This window comes from Ursus maritimus, unplaced genomic scaffold (genome assembly GCF_017311325.1).
Source record: "Ursus maritimus isolate PB19 unplaced genomic scaffold, ASM1731132v1 scaffold_2, whole genome shotgun sequence".
In the NCBI taxonomy this organism is placed as follows: Eukaryota; Metazoa; Chordata; class Mammalia; order Carnivora; family Ursidae; genus Ursus; species Ursus maritimus.
In genome coordinates this window covers 19,313,726-19,327,817 of record NW_024424452.1, presented here as the reverse complement: position 1 = coordinate 19,327,817, position 14,092 = coordinate 19,313,726, and the positions used below count along the sequence as shown (strand labels likewise).

The 14,092-nt window shown below is 47.6% G+C and overlaps 1 protein-coding gene across 1 annotated transcript in view; it reads left to right on the top strand.

The window, feature by feature from the left end:
- The window catches only part of HS3ST4 (heparan sulfate-glucosamine 3-sulfotransferase 4), a 388,052-nt gene extending 374,813 nt beyond the window's left edge, over positions 1 to 13,239 (top strand). Inside the window, exon 2 of the mRNA XM_008685352.2 lies at positions 11,179 to 13,239. Within this exon, the coding sequence (XP_008683574.2) occupies positions 11,179 to 11,815 (637 nt within the window). The 3' untranslated portion in view covers positions 11,816 to 13,239. The remainder of the gene's footprint in view (positions 1 to 11,178) is intronic.
- Positions 13,240 to 14,092: the final 853 nt, after the last annotated feature.

Below are 14,092 nucleotides of genomic sequence, written 5' to 3'. Positions count from 1 at the left end.
TGTGTGTGTGTGATAGACAGAGATGAAGAGAGACAGAAAGAGGTCCTGCCGGGATTGGTGTGCAGGAATGTCTGATAATATAAGAATCTTCCATACTCATAGTATAGCCTGTGGATGTTTGGGTATATCTTTTTTTTAAAGATTTTATTTATTTATGTGAAAGAGAGAGGGAGAGAGAGAGAGACAGCATGAGCAGGGGGGAGGAATAGAGGGAGAAGCAGACTCCCTGCCGAGCAGGGAGCCCGATGCGGGGCTCGATCCCAGGACCCTGGGATCATGACCTGAGCCGAAGGCAGACGCTTCACCAAAGGAGCCACCCAGGTGCCCTGTTTGTGTCTCTCTCTCTAGGTGTGCGCTGAGCTTCTTTCCTATCTATCTGTCATTTCTCCATCTGCTATATGATCAGATTGATTGGTTTGAAAATCTGTTTAGTATTTCATGCGCCCCAAGCTGTGAAAGTTGGATCTAAATACAGGCACAGTGGGAAGCACTAATTAATTTATGATTATACTTAACATCATTGAAGCTGGAGATCTTGATTTGGGGCTGCAACTTGAGGAAGGAAATATCTCAAGGACAACATGGAAGGCTCTGACCAGGGCGCTAGCTTGTAGAAGAGGCTGTCTGTCCTACCATCCTGGCCACGTTCAGGAAAAGGGAGCCTCTGGGCTGCATTCTTACAGCCGAGAGCACAAGTTGCCTTCAGCACTATCTCAGTCGCAGGCAAGTGCTTTGAGTGTCACCTGTCTGGCTGACCAGGTTCCTTGATCACTCGGAGGAAGAACGTACACATTATTTGCGAAAGCAAAGTTCATTTTAAGGAACCATACAGGGTAAACATTCGGGGATCTCATCATCGGCACAGGTCCCAGGTGGCGTTCTCTGAGAATGTGTAATACACAGGCTTCATGCCGAATTAGCAACAGTCATCAACCCTTGTCCTGATCTCAGGGTGGTAGGATCGAGCCCGGTGTCAGTGGGGAGTTTGCTTGGGATTCTCTCCCTCTGCCCCTCTCCCCATTTATGCCTGCTCTCTCTTTCTTTCTCTCTCTCAGTCAAATAAATTAATTAAATCTTTAAAAAATAATAAACTAAATAAAAGGGCCCTAATCCCATTCATGAGAACTTCACCCTCATTACTAATCGCCTCCCAAAGGCCACACCCCCAAAACCATCACATTGGATGAGTGTATGGGTTTGGGGGGAGGTGAGGAACACAAACATTCAGTCTACAGCAGCATCATAAGCACCAGCCCTTTTAATCCTCATAAAACACGCTCTGCGATTGGTCTTGCTTGTGACCTCCACTGTATACAGTGAGGAATTCAAGGTTTCCCAAAGTCCTTCATAGAGTAAGAACGGCAGAACCAGGCTCCTGGGGGCCAGACCAGCTGGTGAGTCCTCTGCCAGCAGCTTGGGGGACATTCCTTTGGAGGCAGAACACCAGGCTCAGGAGGGACGGCCACAAATGGTCAATCAAGTGATGCTCTAGGCAAGCAGGTGATGACAGGCCCTCCCCCAGGGGCCCAGGTGAGTGTCTTGAGAAGCACATGGAACAAAGCAAGGGGTGGTCCCAGATAAGGCAAGACTGCCATGAAAACCTGGCATACGGGCCGTCACCTTCAGGAAGAGCAGTGCGTCTGTCACTCTGAGTTGCGGTGGCCCGCACGGTTAGAGGCCGCAGGGCTTAGATGTGCATAGGGGAGGCGTAGCAAGCAGGGTTTGGATGGGCACCGGGATGCTGGTGAGAAGAAAGGAGGCTGGCAGCGCCCCAGAGGCAGGGCTGAGCTGACACACAGCTGGGAGTGGAGGGGAGGCGGAGAGACTTGGAAAGCAGCCTTCCCGAGAGGACCCCTCTCCTGTCACCGTCTGTTAAATCGTGAGCACGAGGCCCCAGTGCAGACACGCTGACACCTCCGTAATCATCATTTACTTGTGGCACCTGCCCTTTGAAACGCTGAGCCCGAGGAAAGAAAATACAATAAACCGGCCAACAGAGGTTGGTGGGTGAGGATCTGCAGCGGGGTGCTCTTTGAATGTGGATGAATAAAGCATCAGAGAGGTGCGCTCTGGGGGGAAACCCCAGTTTCCACCAGGTGAAGTGTGTTCCAGAATCTCAAGGATTCAGAGTCAGGGAGCGTCTTGTTTTAGATCCTCCGGGGCGAGATGGTCCAATAACAAAAGTGAAAGAGCTGGAGAGACAGTTGTGGGCAAAGAGAGCTGGTGGAAGCTGAGGTTAGAGGCAGACAATGGTTTCGATTTTAGAACCATGCTTCCAACCTGTGGGCTTGAGAATTATTACAAAGGACTTCCCTGGCCCTGTAGATGCCACGCATGGAGTAGAAACTAAATCAATAAAAATCTCATATATACACGCACGCACACACCCCCAGGGCAACCTGAATTCATTTCAAAGGATTGTTGAATTCATAGTTGCTTTCTGTCCATATGTGTTTTCCAGATCAATCCATTCGAACAAGTTCACTTCCATCACACGGTGGTCGCATCGATGCCAAAGACAATTGGTGGTGCTGGGAAAGTCAGGGACAACAGGGAGAAATAGAATTGATGCCTACAATTGGCGTAAAATGAGGCATGGCCCCCAAAAGTGGCCAGGTTCTGCCCAGCAGTGAGGCTTCCCAAATGGCTAGGCACCTCAGGGTGGCAAGGAGAAAAAGAGTTCTAGTAATTCACTGGAATATATGCCCAACCGAAGCTGTTCAGTGCTCTAAGAGTGGGTTGTATCAACCCCTGTTTGAGGTGGGTTTCTGTGTCTCAAGAGTCATCATTTCTGTAGGGGTGCATCTATTAGGCAACCTACGGTAGTCCTACAGCTTCAGAATTGGGGCAGGGCCATTGTCCTACATTTGCTCAACAAATAGATATGTTCACACCTACTATGTGCTACATTACACTGGCTGCAAGAAGGGCTAGGTACTGATGTTCTGTACCAGGGTGCCGGATACCTTTTCTTGTGAATGAACAGATGTTATCCCCATTCAATGAAGATGGAACTGGGGATCAAAGACACGCAGTGGGTTTGCTCAGAGCAAGTGTGGTTTAGAGATGGAACCCGGAAGTTAAACGCTTGGCCACACACCTTTGTCAGGGTGAGTGTGCACTCAGTAAAGCTTCTAAAGGAGGCGATGGGGGAGGGCTGGGATTCAGTAAACCCTCCACCAGTGATTCCCAACCCGAAACTCATGCACATCTATGAATTCTCAGAGACAAGGACAGACCTCTTAAACTATTCTTACAATTTCAAAAAAATGCACACTTCTTCAGGGCAAGATCTTGCTCTTGGTTTAATCTCCCAATTCTAGCATGGTGCCTGGCAAACACATAAATGGATAGTTTTCTTTTGTTTTTTTGACTAAAATTTGTTTCAGCATCGTGATCTTGGCTTTCTCTGATGAAGAAACCCTAATTGTATACACTCTGATATATAAAATAATAAATTTATAATTACTTGGATAACTTGGTTCCAAAACTCAGATCCAAGGAAGGGAAACATCTGTTGGGTAAGAGATCAATATGGAAATCCGTTCAGGCATGCGAGGGAAGACATTCAACCTTCTGTGATAGACTGGCATTTCTCCACCCTCCAGAGGCAGTTGGGCACACCTAGAACACCTAGTCTTCTTCCAAGCTCCAGAGAAGGTGCTGTGAGCCCTTCATCTGCCAAGTTTCTCTTTGGGGCTTGATTCAAGAACATGCATGTTAGGACCTTAAGAATATTCCATGTGACCAGCTCCTGACTACTCAGGGAGTGAAAACACCATTGGGTTGATAAAACAAAACTGTGAAATCCTCATTGTACTCGTGTGGGAGACAGAGAACAACCTCCAAAAAGCTGTGTGTCAGCCTACTGTAGAACTGGAAATGGCCTGAAAGGGGTCTTCCTTCTTTCTGTTTTGATTTGTCTTGTGTTGTGTCTCTGGCCCCAAAAGGACTTAGGGTCTGTGGTGTCATTAACTTCTGATCTTTTGAGATAAGTGCCACCCCATGTGGTTCATGACACTTGGCGGTCCCCAGAAGGGAGTAAGGAGCATCTTTGCCCAAGTAATTCTTCTCTCAGAGTGGAGTATGTTCTCATTTTCCCTTTCTGGTTCCTGGCATCTGCGGATATCCCAGACACTCGTCTTACTCATTTGTGATGACGTCTTCAGAAACGTATCCCCTAGGATCCTGGGCTGCCTTACAAAAGGTGTCAGAGGTGGCTCTGAATAATTATCAGTAGAGGACTTCTGTTCAGACTTGTCATATGGGTTTCAAGTCAAGTTTAATTTGTATTAGAATAAAAACCTCCCAGTGCACCATGCAATACGTGCCCTCCTTACTACCCATCACTGGGTGTTATATGCAACTAATGAAGCATCGAACTTTACATCGGAATCCGGGGATGTACTGTATGGTGACTAACACAATGTAATAAAAAATCATTAAAAAAAAATAAAAAAAATAAAAAATAAAAAGATGCACAGGAAAAAAAAATAATAAAAACCTCTCTTGAAACCAAGGACCAAGGGATATATGGTGGTGGTGGTTGGGGTGGGGGGTGAGGGTAGTGATAAATTCCCTGCCTTTTCTTCCAGATGAGTCTCCCCGGGCAAAAACCAAACACAGGATAATTTCGCCGTAGGTCACTGTAATCCATAAATTATTAATATATCATCCAGCGCCATCTGCTCTGAGTCCCATAACCCCACTCCCAAGGCCCTCAAGCTTAGCAGTGGCCCCAGTCTTCTGACGTCAGGAAAGTCAAAGCCATTAGGAGGAAGTTCCTCAGTATTGCTCTGCCTGATCCTACCCATGTCCCACCACATCTCAAGCCCTTATCAACTGTTATGCCAGGTTTCTCTCTGGGTAAGAATGCCTACTGGACCTTCGTTTCTCCACTGAAGGTTGATATCCTATCCCTTTCTCCAGGCTCTAGCTCCACTCTGGACCTTCCTCTCCTTGTCCTATTTAAGAGTGGTGAGAACCACAGGCTCTACTGGGTTTCAAATCCCCACCGTGCCACAGAGGAGCTGTGTGATCTTAGTCAAGGCACGTAACTTCTCTGAGCTTCAGTTGGTTCATTGAGAACATGGGGAATAAGGGTAGCTACCCCCTCCGCCTACTTCAGTGGGGCTCATGCTCCTACAGAGACCCTCCGAAACGTTCTAATCCTAAAATAGCCATACCTGTCCGGCCCAAACTTTATTTTTTTTATTTTCAATTTTTTTTAAAGATTTTATTTATTTATTTGACACAGAGAGACAGCCAGCAAGAGGGAACACAAGCAGGGGGAGTGGGAGAGAAAGAAGCAGGCTCCCAGCAAAGGAGCCCGATGTGGGGCTCGATCCCAGCATCCTGGGATCACGCCCTGAGCCGAAGGCAGATGCTTAACAACTGAGCTACTCAGGCGCCCCTGGCCCAAACTTTAAAAACAACAAAAATGCCTAAGACCTGGGTTTGCTCTTTTTTCCCCCACAATGTGGCCGTGTGTCATTTAAAACTGGAATGCTTTCCTCGTCTTTTTTTCCAGTTATTTAAATTCTTTGTGTATCTTCAAAGCCCAGTTCCTTCTTCCCTTTCTCCTCCTCCTTTCTCACTCCTTCCTTTCTTCTTGTCTTTATTTCTCCCCTCCCTTCTAATCTCCTTTATTCTTTGCTACTTCTCTTCCCCCTCCCGTCCTCTCCTTTGCCCTTCCGGTCTCCTCCTTCTCCCTCCTGTGGGCATGCGGGAATGCCCCTGAGACTCAGTTTGGTTTGAAAGGAGACATCTGCCCACAATAGAGATGTCCTATCTGAACCACAGACCAAACATGGGTATTCAGACCTTTCCTTCAAAGAACTTACCGTCCGTCCGTGGAGGGCAGGTACCAGGCATGCTTGATCCTCAGTATTAGACCCAACACCTGGTGCATAACAAGCACCAGTAAATACTTGATGGGATTAATGAGAGGATTGAAACTAACATAGCCCTTTCACTGTGCAGGTCCAGAGAGAAAATCCCTGTCCTAAATTCATTCAGCAAGTTAGTTAAGTCTGAGCTCTCACTCAAGATCCCTGCATTCTGGGCTTCAATTTGGCTGATCGGCATATGGCCCCAGGGCATGCAGCTTTTCTTGGGTCTTTCTACAAGACAGATAGTTTCCAAATGGTTTGAATATTCCCCTTCAGAGATTTCCAGGATTCCTGAATCAGGGCTTGAAAAGCACAATGAACTTTCCAAGAGAACTGGGCAGGGCAAATCCTGCCTATGTGTCCTTGGACAGGGTTCACGGTCACGCCGGCGCTCCACAGTCACCCCGGCGCTCCACGTCCACATCTATATAACGGACTCAGTGAATCCTAGGGTATTTGGTGAGCTTTAGCCAGGAGAACCATGTGGAACCACCTTGTTTGGGGCTCGGCAAGCAGCAGGAGCTCGATGGACTTCCTAAGTGAGTTCTTTCCTCACTGCGGAGGAAGTGGCCCAACCTCATGCCCTTGCTCTAACCACCATTCTCTTGGGTTACAGTTCATCAGGAGGGCTCAGAAAATATTGCTAATTTATGCACCATTTGTTCCACGGGAAAATGCATTTGGGAAAATGTGAGCTGCCCACATACCTCCAATTCAGGCAAGCCAAAGGCAAATTCTGCCACTGACCCTTCCAGAGAGAATGGGCACTTTATATCTAACACGGGTGATTGCTTTCTCCCTCGGCGTTCATGATGGTATCCATTTGCTTCAACCGAGGAGGCCCCAGAGAGAGATATCACAAATTGAACGATGTAGCTTGATCTGGCAAGAATTTCTGGGGATTCTGGCCCGGGTTTCTGTAACTCCCTGTGGTAAGTCAGTGACAACCCACCTTTACAGCATAACATAATGAGGCTCGTTTTAACATTCAGCTTTGCCACCCACTAGCGGAGTGACCTTGGGCCAGTCCTATAACCTTGCCGAGCCTCTCTAGTTCTGTTAAGCATTGTCGGGCAGCCACAAAGAGCTCGGGCTAGCTATGGTGCAAGACAGACCTGGGGATGAATTTCAGTGCCCCCTTCTTGTGACTTTGGGCAAACGAATCCATTTCACTAGGCCTCAGCTTCCGGACCTCTATAATGGGGATAACAGTAATGTCTTCTTAAGAGAGTTGTTGAAATATTCACAGCTAACGTATCGAGAACTTTCTCCATATAAGGGACTCTTTTCGATATTAACTTACTTCACCTTCATAAAATCTCTCTGAGATGTATCTTATTAGTACGATGCCCGTTTTCCAGATAATGAGACTGAGACACAGATTATCTGGGTTAAGTCATTCGCCCAGGGTCACACAGCTAATAAGTGGATCCAAACTCAGAAAGTCTGGAGTCTGTGCGCTTAACCGACTAGGCTGGAGAGTCCAGTATCTCGAAAGTGCTTAGAGAAGTGGGTCCGGCATCAGAATTTGGATTCAGACCACAGCCTGGAGCGAGCACTCTGTGACTGGTACGCGGAAACTTCTGTTAGCAGCGTCTTCGGCGAGGCCCTCGGGCGCCGACCTGCACTCACATGGGGCTTGTGCTCCGCAAAGCACCCCACCCCCCGGAGCGGGAGGGGGGGCGGTGAGCGTGTTGGATGGGGGCTCATAAACATTTGGGGCTCTGAGAGCAGATGTGTGATCTTGCAGAACGCTTCTTGCGTCAGGACTGTGTGTCGACGTTGATGTCACGGCTGCTCTGAGCACCCCAGATACTGTTAACGAGCTGTTCCAAGCCCAGATGTGGTGTTTTCGCACCATATGGTCCACACTGAAGTGCATGGTCTTTCAGACAGGAATGGCACGGAACTCACTCACGCCGCACCTCCGTGCGTGGAAAACCCACTTAGAGGGACCCTGCCCTCCCGCTGCCCCAATTCTCCTACGTCCAGGGATCACGCTTTCATCTGTATGCCAGTCATGGATTCACCCACCAACCCCAGACAGTGAGGGGGCGGCCGTCCTATGTGGCAGGCACTGGGTTAGACCTGAGGGATACAAAGGTGAATAGAATATTGCCTGTGGCTTTGAGGGACTGGGACTAGCCATGAAGGGCTAGGGAACAAATCATATGATGCCAGTATTCTAAGCTCTATGGTACAGGTAGTTAGCAAGGACTGCAGGAATGAAAAGGAATCCGTGAATGAATGAATGAATGAATGAATGAATGAATATAACTGCTGCAGAATCCTTCTCGGGAAGGGGGAATGGCTACTTGATATCAGCTGAGCAGCTACTGCGGGTCTTCTTACTGGCAACAGATCCTGGGTGGCTCATACCACACAGTTGTATCTTGGCTCAATGAGATGGTCTCACCGCGCGTGCCCCAATGCCGGACCTCCCCTTCAATGCCGTGTTTTAATTCATCTGTAACACGATCAAAGACATTTAGACTCCTCTGCTCCCCTCTGCCTTCCCTGGCACCCCTCTTGTTCCCTTTTGCACTGAGCACTGGGCTGGGCACACACTGGCTGGGAGGTGGGGTGCCATTTCATCCCAGATGCTTCAGATAAAGACTCGAGATCCCTACATGTCTTGACAGACTGTAGCAATTAGCCAGAGTGAAGGAGATGAATTTGAAAGGGGCCCATTGTAAAGACAAACAAATACCGAGGTCTGCGAAGTGAATGGCGGAGACCAAATGAGAAGAAAAATCTAGCAGCTGCTCTTGCACTAAAGAAAAAAAAAAAAAAAACACGAAATAAGCAAGCAACAGTATATGTGAGGGATTAAAAATCTGGATAGGGCCGTGTAAAAATATCTATCTTCAGGTATTTTTTGCACCAGTATTTATTTAATATTTTCATATTGCAACATGAGTTTCATACTAAGAGAATATATTTCTCCAATTGAATTTCAGAAAGTAGGACATCGTCATGTTCCTTAAACTCAGGCTGAATTCATCTGTCACCAGCCTCCAGGTCAGAAAGTGTGGTTGGTGACATGGGCTTGAATGAGAATACCCATTATCCCTAGACCCGTTCCTTCGTTTAGTTGTTCAGCTTTGCCATGTGGTCAAATAGAAGTATTTTTTTTCCTTGCTTTTCTCTAAGAATTGCTGTGCCGATCGACGGTCTTGTAGACCTAGTGTCGGTTTTAAAGACTCTGGCATTCACCAGGTGCTATTCTAACCAGAAGGAAGGGACTCCTCTTAGCCCTATTTTTTTTTTTTTTTTGAGATGAGAAACTTGGGGTTCAGTGTGGGTTCAGGATGCTTCCTAGAGGGCTTCCAAACTTCAGAGTAAATTTGGGTTTTATCAACTTCCCAGGGACGGGGGTAATCAGAAGTTCTCCAGTCCTGCACATCTGACTCCCAAAGGCTCTGCCTTCCTGAGCCCTGCCCCTCTGAATGAGACAGTTAAACCTGGTGAGAGCCGAACAGGCACATAAAGATATTCAAACCACTTTGGAGAACAAGTTCGTCCAAGATGAGCATGACTGTGGCTGGGGCGATTGCTTTGATCCAAAGACTTCTGGCCATCCAGCCATTATGCGCTAACAACATCTGACTCTATGTGAAGCTCTCTACTGGGCAAATTCCTCTTGCCTAATAAAAGTGCTTGCCAAGAAAGCTCAAAACCCAGTAGCAATTAATTATTGACAGAGCATGTGAATTAGAGATAAAAGAAAAGTCGTTCTTTCTCCTCACACGCGATAGTAAATAAATTTAATTATGGTAGGGGAGCTAAGGGATCTTCGTCTGTATTAAGCTTTATTAGCTGGGACATTTAAAAGCATGTCATCACAACAAAGAGGCCTTGTGTAATCCTAAATGTACCACTTTGGTGCAGGGCTCAGAAGTGAATGGATTTAATGGAGCACATGGTGGCAGATGGCCTGCTCTACCGACAGGTATAACAGGTTTACCGTCAATTAACTTTGGTCTACATATGCCTATAGCAAATTGACTGTATAATAGGATCCTGAGCCTCTTTTATCATTGATAGGCCTGCCACAGTGGGATTGGGGGACACATAGCATCAAAACCTCTTCAATGTCTTGAAGCTCCCAAATGGGACGAAGGCCACTCTGAAGGTGAACATGGTTGGAGGGGTGGGTGTGGAGATGCATCCTAGGGAAGGAAACCGAGACACATGGTGTGGGATCTACCACTGGCCCACTGGGCAAGCTTGGGAGCAAAGTAAAGAAGAACTCCATTTCTAGAACCAGAGCCATGCTAGATGCCTTCGTGCTGGATGTCGTTTTTATTCTGAACTTGAACTTGAGGTGAGCTTTAGGATTTTACAGAGGACAATAAGGGGACGTGATTGAACTTGTTCAGGTCACAAAGCTTGTCTGGTTCCCTGTCTCTGGGCTTCTTTTCTTCATTTGCACAGCGATCCCTTTGGACCAGGTCAAGACTCAGCATATGTTTTCCTAACGGGCCAGTGAGTAAATATGCTTGGCTCTGTGTGTCTTAAAGTCCCTGTTGCAACTACTCAGCTCTGCTGTTGTAGCACAAAAGCGACCAGGGACAGTACATCAAGGAAGGAGTGTGGCTGTGTTCCAGGGAAAGTTTATTTATGGGCATTGAAATTTGAATTTCATATAATTTTCATGCATCACAAAATGTTATTATTATTATGTTGGGTTTTTTCCCAACCGTTTAGAGATTAAACATCAGTCTTAGCTGCGAGCCATACAAAAAAAATGAGAGGCAGGGAGTAGTTGGCCAACCCCTGGTCTAGATAATCTTTGAGTTCTTGGGGCGCTCAAACATTTTCCAAAAGCCGCTGCGACAATAGTAATATCCTTGATTTATTAAGCTCTTGCACGTGCCAGATTCTGTGCTAAATGCTTTACAAGTGTTATCTCCCTTAATCCTTATACTACAGTGCGAAGTAAGTGCTGTCATTACCTCTGTTGCAGAGATTACACAAAACTAATACATAGAGAAATTAAGAGTGTATCTCCGTTGAACGTAACTGGTAAGAGATAGGGCAGCAGTTGAAACCCAGGTGTATGAGGTTCCCAGGAATGAAGGCAGAAGCCTAATGCCGCCTTTCCTGATAATACCATAATCAGAGCCTCAGTAGGACATGGAGTTAAAAAGAATCCCTAGGACTTATCGACGAATTTTATTTTGTAGCTCCCCACGAGGAGCTCTGTATGTCACACGTTTTGTACGAACAGTTAACACGTTCTGGATGGGAATGACCACTCTCTTCCTTTCCCTCCCTCTTCCAGAAATGTGATGCCTAAGACTTTGGATGGGCAGGTAACCATGGAGAAGACGCCGAGTTACTTTGTGACAAACGAGGCTCCCAGGCGCATCCACGCCATGGCCAAGGACATAAAACTGATCGTGGTGGTGAGGAACCCAGTGACCAGGGCCATCTCTGACTACACCCAGACGCTGTCAAAGAAACCCGAGATCCCCACCTTCGAGGTGCTGGCCTTCAAAAACCGGACCCTAGGGCTGATCGACGCCTCCTGGAGTGCCATTCGAATAGGGATCTATGCTCTGCACCTGGAAAACTGGCTCCAGTATTTCCCCCTCTCCCAAATCCTCTTTGTCAGTGGTGAGCGACTCATAGTGGACCCTGCCGGGGAAATGGCCAAAGTACAGGATTTTCTAGGCCTCAAGCGTGTCGTGACTGAAAAACATTTCTATTTCAACAAAACCAAGGGGTTCCCTTGTCTAAAGAAGCCAGAAGACAGCAGTGCCCCAAGATGCTTAGGCAAGAGCAAAGGTCGGACTCATCCCCGCATCGACCCCGATGTGATCCACAGACTGCAGAAATTCTACAAACCCTTCAACATGATGTTTTACCAAATGACTGGTCAAGATTTCCAGTGGGAACGGGAAGAGGGTGACAAATGAGGTTAGAGAAGCAGAGGGAAGGCCAGTGAATAGCTAAGGAGGCTCCTTACCTGAGTCCTGAAATCCCCCCACCGGGGTCTGTAGCCTCAGCCTCGCTGGAGAGCCAAGTAGATCCCCTCCTTTGTCCAGCCGGGATTGCTTCCAATGCTGTAGGCTTAGGCAAAGGGATGGATCCCACCGCATACTCACGGAGGCACTGGGTTTGCCGGGGCAGCGGCATCTGGTTGACCAGATGGCCACCAGGAGCCACTGCTAATTCTTGTCTTCTGCTAATTAATAGAGTCTGAAGACAGGATAAATAGCTGTCAAGGTCAGAGACCGTGCCAGGAATGTTTCTTTACGTGATTTGAAAAAGAAAAGAGGAAGGAAGGTCTGCTTTGGCCACTTTAGAAGCCTGAGTCCTAGCCCTGCATCTGGCACGGCCCTCTGCTGTACAAACCTTTGCTTCGGCATCTCTCCAGAACAATACTCGTGGCTGAGTGCTCCAGGACTCCTAGGGAGCAAGGTCCTTTCTCTGAGGTGTCTCTAGCCTTCTCCTTCAAGGTCTCATCCCACAACCTTTGACGTCCCCCCTCCTCACCTTATGAAGGCAAAGGCATGCACATTCCTCACCAGAAAACAAAAACAAAAACAAAAAACAAACAAACAAAAAAACAAAACAAAAAGCTGACACCCTTGGAAGCCTTCTTTCCAAGAGCCCTCCTAGGAGGGTCCCGGGCTGTGGTGAAACTTAGCATAGGCCCTCGTGATAGAATCAGGCCTACATGGCTGTCCTCGGAGCCGTGTGATTGCCTCTGAGTTCTGAGCCCTGAGATTGGTAAAGACAAATGTTATTTCTGGGGGTGAAAAAAGAAGGCCAGATCTTTTGGTGGGAGGTCTCCACATGTGAAGACCCTTAGCACCACGGCTCTGAGGAATGCTTTCGGGGTGGACTCTGTCTCTTAGGGTCCCCACGGGGCAAGGACCAGATAGTTGGCATGTCTTCCGTTATGAGTAATCCTGAGAAACACAACCAACAGGGGATCAGTCACCATTCTTCTGTTTGCCCCACCGTGTCCCCTTCATGGTCACCTGATGCTTCACTTACTCTCTTCAGAGATGGCCCATTGGGGCAGTGACAGAGTGCCCACTCCATCTATGGCGGGTTGTCGGATCCGGTCTGCGGATGTGGGGGAGGGCAAGGGCTGTCTGCGGACACCCCCATCAAGGGCTGCTGAACGAAGTGTCCCTTCCCATTACTTTGATTTGATTAAAAGGCCACATTTGACGCCAAGCACTTGTTCACTGATCTCCAAAACCAGGAACTGTTCTAGTAAATTTGGAAGTATGTATGAGTGGGGGGAGCTAAGTCTGTTCACCTGTTATTAAACTCATTTCTTCCGCTAAATGAAAACTGTGTTGTTATAAAGCTTCATGCAACCTGACTGATGGGCTTTGACCGTGTGTTTGTGTTGGTCACCTCCAACCCCACCCCGACCCTCGAATTCTGGGACGATCCCTTCTCCTCCCCGTGGTGGCCAGAAAGCCCCAGATTAGAGAATCTTGTAGGAGATTCTGTCTGCAGAGCCAGATCATTCCCAAAATAGCACAAAAGAAGTGACTCTGTAAGGAGTGCAGCTTTCTCTCTCTTAACTAATCCCAACGAGGAATGGACTGATATGCTAGACTCAGAAACAACCTTACAAATAATTTTTGCCAGAGAAGAAAGTGGTTTTTGAACCGAAGGCCACGAATATGCCTTCACCACCAAAGCAAAAAGAAGATACAGGTAAACACACACAGGCACATACAAACCCATCTCTTCGAAGGAAGAACATGCACGCTGGTTCAGAAGAGCGTTTTCTGGGCTGGCTGATGTGGGTCTTGTATGAGCAGAGCAAAGAGTGGGTCTAGCTACCCATCAGGGGCAGCTGTGGGGATTTTTCAGGCTACAGCTTCCTGACCATCATTCCTGACCACACTTCTCGTGGAATCAGGAGCTCTAGGGCGGAGCCCAGACACCTGTCCCTTCAAAAATATTCTTACAGGAGCTGGAATTGAGAACAGCTTTAGGCAAGTCTTGCTTGTTTATTTCTTTGCCCTGTCATTCTCGGTCCTGTCCTCCTTGTAGGCTTTTGTGGGGATTACTCCCAAGAGAAGTGGCCCCCAGGTTGTCATGGCTTCCTGGGGCAAACATGGTCTTTCTGGTTTTTTTGAGGGGGGGAGTTCAGTGGGAACTAGGTAAGGGGTGATCTCACAACGTAGACAGTCAAAGGAGCATCTGGTTCTAAGAAGTCT